Consider the following 7,665-nt stretch of genomic DNA (forward strand, 5'->3'; position numbering starts at 1 on the left):
CAACCACAGTATGCACAGTGAAGGAGCCATCTAGGAGCTGACTCCCCACAGCCCACCCATCCCATCTCCTCAGCAGGACCAGCCCTCGCTCCTTCCTGCCTCCTCCCCGAGTGTGAACACCGTTAGTATGTGCTTGCAACACTGTGCTGCATCCAGTGTTCTGAGACCAAAGACTTTTGCGTCCGTTCTGGGAGCAGAAGAGGAAGAAACAGGAAGAAAGGAGCAAAGAGCAAGAGAGACTAAAGCCCCAAGCGTACTTTGGGAATGGTGAGCCACCCTTGAGAACGATGAAAATACTTCTTGCAAAGTAGAATCATGTTTATTTTTTATCTGTATTTTTGATCCTTGTTGGGTTTTTCCTCCTCAAACACATGTGGAGAAGTTTAAAAGCTCCTCCAGTTATTTTTTCAAGAGAGATCATGTTTTTAAAAAGTATTTTGCAGAGTTTTAAATTGTTTCTGTCCCTCCCGAACCTCAAATGGGCTCTGTCGTGGTTTTGTGAATTGGCTCCGGTGTCCTTAGGCCTCTTTTCACCTCTCTCTGGTCCTTTTTGTTGCCCTGTTGAAGAAGTTAGTAACTGGTACTTGTATGTTATTTGTGTCCTAAGAACGAGCAAGCTCCAAGGAACCTCTGGTTTCAGACACCTGGAGGGCCAAGGGATGAGTATTACTACGTTCTTATAGTTAAGTTTCAGGGAAGGAGTTGTTACTTTGGTATTTAATGATCAATCAAATTTCAGAAGGTTTCTTTATAAAACAGGCAAAAGCATTTTTACACTTACAGTTTTGTAACCTCCAAAAACTTCGTGTATGTTGAAGATGATGCTGGGGGGGGAAAGGAGTTAATTAGCAAAACTGCAGTCTCCTGAAATGAAAGCTGGGTGTAATTTTCCATAGTGAAGTAACCGGGTGATTTTTCATTAATGTTCCTGGCGATTCCATGGTAAAGTAATGTGCGCACCCCAAAATGACAAGCTTTTAAGCACTCGTGTGCTGTAGTGGTTTGCGCAGCTTTCCCTCAGCCAGAGCAGATGTGCAGTCTTTGTTAAATAACAGAGAACATCAGTCCCCGTCCCCACTTCAGTCTCTAGTATTAACACAAAAGATGCTGCTACAATTACGCCCAGAGTACATCCTCCAGGTGACATTAAACCTTTGCCAGTGCAAGGATGGGCTCTGCTGAGGAGTCGGGACCATCCTCTCCACTCCAAGAACTGACAAAACTTTCCGGACGCGAGTGTATTGCACTTCAGGGATTCGGAGAGGTTCATTTCCAGGCTGTTCCCAGCCACATTCCTTCCTTTGAGTGGATTTAGTGCATTTCCTTCTCTCTTGCCCCTTTTAACAGCCATTTTTGGGATTACCATGGTAGCAGAGCAGAGAGCTCCCAGCAGAGAGCACCCAGCTGCCGCTAGTGCAGAGCACCCTGCGTTGGGCAGCAGAAACCAATTCCTCCACCCCAAAAACCTGAAAGCAGACTGGGTGCAAGCAAGAGGCACCCTGTGGCAGATGTGCATCACACATTCCCCAGTCACACAGATGGAGTCTAAGCCCTCAAATGAAAAAAAAGTCGTCTTCACCCAATCCTTTCCCCTTCCAGTGCTGTCTCAAACAAAATGTGAATGTTGCCTTCATTATCTGGAGTAATTAATAAATCAGGCACTGTGGTTTCTCTGTTTCAAGACCCTTCCGTGGCCCCTGGCTATGTAGCGTTTCTCTTCCTTTCTTTACACCTGGATAATCTCATCTGGCCCTCAAAGAAGCCCCCAGCCCCAAATGCAACTGCCAGAGCTCTCTGTGCCTGCATGCCTGCCCCGTCTCTCCTGCTCGCAGGCTGGGGAAGGCACTGGCCACAAGTTCCCATGGTCCGCCTCTGTGAATGGTGGCTGGAAAGGTGCAATATTTTGCTGCAGGATCTCCCCGCAGGGAATTGGAGCGTCTGGTGTCAGAGCTGATTGGGTCCGTGTGTGTCTGTCCTCTTCTCTCTCCTGGCTTCAGAAAGCAGCCCTAACTTCTGCTGTCCTCCCCCATGGGAAAGGTGCACCTCTTCCTTGGAGCCACCCGTGAGGATGAAGTCCCCACAAGGGGGCATAGAAATTGCACAGTGTCATAGAATCACAGCATCACAGAATGGTTTAGGTTGGAAGGGACCTTAAAGATCATTTAGTTCCAACCCCCCTGCCATGGGCAGGGACATCTCCCACTAGAGCAGGTTGCTCAAAGCCCTATCCAGCCTGGCCTTGAACACCTCCAGGGATGGAGCATCCACAACTTCCTTTGAGCAACCTGTTTCAATGCCTCACCACCATCACAGTGAAAAATTTCTTCCTGATATCTAATCTAAGTCTACCCTCTTACAGTTTGAAGCCATTTCCCCTCATCCTATCTCTACATTCCCTTGCAAAAAGTCCCTCTTCAGCTTTCCTGTAGGCCCCCTTCAGATACTGGAAGGCTGCTATAAGGTCTCCCCGGTGCCTTCTCTTCTCTCCAGGCTGGACAACCCCAACTCTGTCAGCCTGTACAACTTGTGCACCCAGTGAGGAGGAAATGAGGCCCCCAAAACCTTACTCTCACATTTACCTTTTTATTAACTTTTTTTGAGTCCCATCTAAAAGCGTTTCCTTAGTCTCCATCCTCGCTCTGATGCACACCAGCCCACCACTGCCGAGCGCACACGGCTCAGCATCAGCATGGGCTGACCTAAACCCTGCTCCTTCCCGGAGAGCTGCCAATATTGCACCTTTCTTGCCAAGCAAAATGTTGAGATGTCACAGTGTTTGTCCTCAGCGAGGGACTCGCCTCGCCAGTTTTTATCTAGTGTTGCTGAATGTAAAAGTTTGTCGGAAGTGTTTGACGCGGTGGTGAACTTGAGATGCAGTATCCGTTTTGTCAAACCTGCCGAAGGAGGGAAGGCTCATGTCAAGGCAGCTCGCTCTCTCTGGGATGAGGTTGCTCGCTGGGTCTGACTTCTACTTCTTGTGGCAGGGGGTGGATTTGTTTTTTTGTATGTTTTCTTTAAAAAAAAAAAAAAAAAAAAAAAAAAGCCAATTTTTCCAACCAAAGCCATGTGATCCCAAAGCAAATACCTCCTGCTTCTGCCCATGCTGCACTGTTCCAAAATTTGCAGGCAATTTTTTGCATGACTGTTTTTCATCATTTGTACAGATCCAATAATGGAAAGTGAAATAATTTCCATAAAAATAGTTGATTATAGATGTGTTTCATACGGAAAATATGTACCTGACCCAGAGGGGTTAGGAGCTGCTACTACTAATTAGCTTGAAGAGCAAAGCATGATCCTCTCTCCGGAGGGGGAAAAAATCCAGTCTCCCTGTTCTCAGGGTATTTACAGTTTTACTGTTTAACAAATGCACGGGGTTCCCAGCCCTTGTGGTGGGAACCATCACAAGCAGAAGAGCCCAGTGCTCGGGATCACTTCTGAGCCTCCGGATGGCGTTTGCTGGCTCCGGGGCTTGGCTGTTCCGACTGCAATGGAAATGCCGTGGCGTCTGAGTCTGTGCCCTCGGAGGGGGTGTGCTGCCGGAGCAGGTCTGCTTCCTCAGCTGCCTGCCTGCATTCGGGTGGGCTCAGATGCCAGATGCTGTGCCGCGGTGCCATGAGGACGTGTGGCATGGCTGCCGGTCATCGCTGTGGCACAGAGCACCAGCTGGTGGCTTTGGGAATCGTTGGACTTGACCTCAGACCTCGGCAAGGCTTTGACTCGTAGAAAGGATACTGCATCTTCCTTTGTCAACTCCTACTGCCACCTTTGTTGCCCTCATCCGTCTGCCTCCGGGTGCAGGCAGGGGGGTGGACAATGGCCTGTTGGCCGGGGGAGGCTGGGAGGGCATCTAGCCATGGTTTCTACTGTCAATACAATTTTGCACAAGAGTTCTTTGAAGTGAGGTTTTCAACACTAATATCTTAAATGCACAACTGTGAATTATAACTTTTACACTCCTGTTGGTTGAATTTCCTTTAAATGAAATGAACCTGAATCTGTTGTAACTATGATTTTATTTTTTTTTTTCTGTGTATTGCCAAATCTTTGTAAAGAGTGAAGGAATGTTCTTGCTTTCCAATGAGAATCTTTCTCCAAATGAGACTGACTCTGGTGACGTGGAGATCATACGAAGCACGCTAGTTCTGAGTGGAGAGGGGCTCAGGGTGGGCTTAGCAAACCAACCTTGGCTTCTCTGTAGACTCCAAGCTCAGACCCTCCAGAGTTTACAAAGAGCTTGTTGTTTTATTCCCAGCTTGTCCACTCCGTGAAATCTGGGTGCAGCTGAAGGCCCCTGCCCCAGAGGAGCTCAGGACAGGGTATCCTGCAGGGGGATGAGGGATGCTGGCAGGGTGTCCGGGCTGGCTGGGGAGCAGGGCCCCCAAGGCTGGCGTGGCAGGACAAGGTGCTTCCCCCATCCAGTTGCACCAGCAGAGTGAGCTCCATGGGACAGGTTCTGAATTCCACCGCTCTCCACCTCTGCTCTGAACCTGTAGTCATGTGTGGTGCCCTCTCATGCTCTTTTTGCCCCCCACACACACTCCTGCTCCGATCTGAGTAGGGATGGGATGATACCAAGACCTGTGCAGGGCAGCTGGAGCTGGCCGCTCAAGGCGTGCAGTTCTTGGGCCCTGTTGGAAGAGGGGTCAGCCACTCATTCATGTTGTGCTCGCTGTTCTGTTCCTCCTCTGTTCTCCTGGGCTTACTCTCCTTTTCCTCATCGCAGGGTTATTTTTTTCTTCTTCTTTTCTTTAAGTGCCTTTTTGTGCAGGTGGAGCTGGCAAGAGTAGGAGTCTCAGGATATGGCCCTTTGCCCTCACCTCAGACCTGGAGAAAGCTCAGGGGGAGCAGGGCGAGTTGCCCACGATGGCCCGTGGACATCACGCATTGCTGCTTCTCAGCCTTCAGGGCCCAGCTCAGTTGAGGATGAGATTTTGGCACTGGTGGTGTCAGGCTCTGGCTCAAATCAGCTCAAAGAAAACCAAAGAGGTAGTAGCTTTGTGCAAGGGGCTGCTTGGGCAGCGGTGGTGCTTCCTGTGATCTCTGCAGAGCTCAGCCGAGGGGCGTGGGGGTGCGGATGGCAAAGAGCAGCGCTGTCTCCTCACAAGCGTCCTGTGTAAGTATTCTACATGATGGAGAACACAGCCGCGTTCTCCAGGCCCCCTTGGAACATGCATCTTCCTTGTGCTGAAATACACTATCTATAGAAACCATTCCCACATGAAAGATGTACCATATTTTATATGATACCTAATACACACGTCTGTGGTTTTAAAACTAGTACCTGCGTACCAGTTGTGAAGTTATCCAGTGTCTGGATTACCAGTAGAAAACTGGGACTGGCGGGTGGGCAAGGATGCTGCAGAGTACCTCTTGTTGTGATGCTAACTTGAGGCTTCATCCTGAAGGTGTCCGACCAGCGTTGAGGTGTTCCTGCGTTTGTACTGTGCGCTGCCGCATGCGAAGCTGGGCACAAAGCTGGAAAGCAGCACGTGCTGAAAGGCTCGGTGGGATACGGACCTGGGCTCGCTGCCCACCCCGCTGCCCGGCTCTACACTGGGGCTCTAAATAGATCCAAAGAAGTACCTGGTACTGAGGAATGGTTTGGCCCAACAGAGAAATGATGAGCTTAACTCACATGATCGAAAGCCGGGCATCTTTTCATGGCACGGAGGAGAGCGCAGCCCTCATCCTGACTTGACCAGCAGAGAGGACAAGCTCTACCCTACAAGCTGAGCCAGGAAGCTGCTCTTATCCCTGGTCTCTTGTTGTTATACTTGGTCTATCAGTTGCAGGTCTCTTGTCGGTGTGATCTCTGTGGTGATACTGGCCTCATTCCCATGTGTCGGCAGCACAGGGGACTCGGAGACATCCACGGCTTCCCACAGAGCCCCCTGGACAATCCCATTTGGTGTCTTGCTCTTGTCCTGGATCCTGGCTTCCTGCTGGTTGCATTCTTCCGTGGTTAGTGTCATGGCTGTGCCCTTGAGGCCATGTCCAGGAGAGGGGATGCTGTTGCTGTGGGTCCAAGGCGGTACGGTTGAGCTTTTCGGTCTGGTTGTGCATATTGGCTGTTTCGTGAGAAGCTGGATGCGGAACCTGGGGAGGCCAGAGCATTCCCTAGGAGAAAGCCTGGGATGCCAGGTTATCCCAGCAGCCTTCCCTGAGCTGCAGTGATGGGAAAGGGGTGCCGGAAAGCTGCCTCCAGTCTGTGGCACAGTACGGGTGGTGGAGGGAGGTGTTTCACAGATCGGTAGTGCTAAACTCAAAGTGACATCATCTTGTTCTCATTATCCTGAGGTCAAGCTCTAAAGCGGTTCTGCACCTTGGAAATACGGTACTCAAAGCTGCTGGTCTTCTGTCTCCAGCTGAAAACCATCTTTCTGCTCTCTCCTGAGGTTTATACTTCAGACCCTGTTTTCCTCTGAGCAGGGCTGATCACTGGGGTCCTGCAGAGGGTGGTACCCTGGCTGCTCTCGCCCCTCCAGCACAGATGTCTGGCTAGTGAAGCGCTTGGTGTTTAATCCTCCCCCCAGCAGGAGAGGTTTGGCCATTCTCAACAGGAGCTGCTGTCGTAGAGACAGGCTTGAGGTTTGTCAGCTGTTGTGAGCTGAACGTGCACCTGGAACGTGCAAAGGCTGCAGGCGGTTCCGATGCTCCAGAGGTGGATTTGATCTCTCTGTTCTCTTCTCCTGGAAGCAGTGTGGCCATTGGTTGATAGCAGGGTTTGTTGGGAAGGAAGGGCTTGTCCCAGCATTTAGTGCTTGGCAGAGCAGTCTAGCATCCCATTTCAGCTGTTTGGAGACCACAGAGCTTTATAAAAGGAGGTGGTTTGTTTTATCCTTTGGGCATCGCTGTTGTCCTTCCAAATTCAAGTGAGAAGCTTGTAGGTGCCAGATGAGTAGCCTGGATCATAGGCCTTTAGTTGGAAGTGCCAATATTGAATGTATGCCTTCTGGATTCGCCCAAAGATTAATGTGGGAGCATGGAGGGGACTCCTGGTGAGCTCCTCTGTTCAGGAGTGACAAAGTGCCGTGCCTAGATCGGCTCTAGCGTCATCCCTGCTTTAAAGTCTCAGGTCCCGGCAGGCTGGGCTGGGCCGGTTTGGCCGGCAGGTTTTTACCCCCGGTACGTGCTCTGTCCTTCTGCATTGTGCTGGTTTGGATTCAGCAATGTGGGTTTCTGTGGCTGCTGCTCTCGCATTGGCCGTGGCTGTTCCTCTGCTCTTCTCGCTGTGGTCTGGTTGAGTGGTCAGGAAGGTGAGAGAAGAAAGTGCAGCACCCAGGACTGGGCAATGCTGCAGCCGTCCTGTCTTCATTCCTCACACTAAGGGTAGGAGTTGCTGCTCAAGGACTTGCTTCCCTCTCCTTTCCTTGCAGACCATATGAAATTTGGAGAGTGGAAACCCACCAGGACCCCAGCACCAGTGCTCCGGTCCCATTTGATCCATGTTCTCCCAAGCAGAAGGGTGGTTTACGAGCCAGGCGGCGTCGCTCCCCCCTGAGGGTCCTCGGAGCTCTTGGCGTGTGCTTTCTCCAGCACGCACGGCTGCAGAGCCAACCTCAATACCTGAATCACGGGGCAGGCACCAGGATGCCAAACATATTGAATTGGAAAACCCAAATACTTGAGGAGTGTTCCTGGAAGCCGTGAGCGGCTGGGGCT

General features: G+C 50.8%; 1 protein-coding gene across 1 annotated transcript in view; it reads left to right on the top strand.

Annotated features, from left to right (window-relative positions):
- Window positions 1-2,965, top strand: part of CNNM2 (cyclin and CBS domain divalent metal cation transport mediator 2) — a 123,037-nt gene extending 120,072 nt beyond the window's left edge. Inside the window, exon 9 of the mRNA XM_009881615.1 lies at window positions 2,787-2,965. Within this exon, the coding sequence (XP_009879917.1) occupies window positions 2,787-2,965 (179 nt within the window). The remainder of the gene's footprint in view (window positions 1-2,786) is intronic.
- Window positions 2,966-7,665: the final 4,700 nt, after the last annotated feature.

Source organism: Charadrius vociferus, unplaced genomic scaffold, assembly GCF_000708025.1.
Source record: "Charadrius vociferus isolate BGI_N301 unplaced genomic scaffold, ASM70802v2 scaffold282, whole genome shotgun sequence".
In the NCBI taxonomy this organism is placed as follows: Eukaryota; Metazoa; Chordata; class Aves; order Charadriiformes; family Charadriidae; genus Charadrius; species Charadrius vociferus.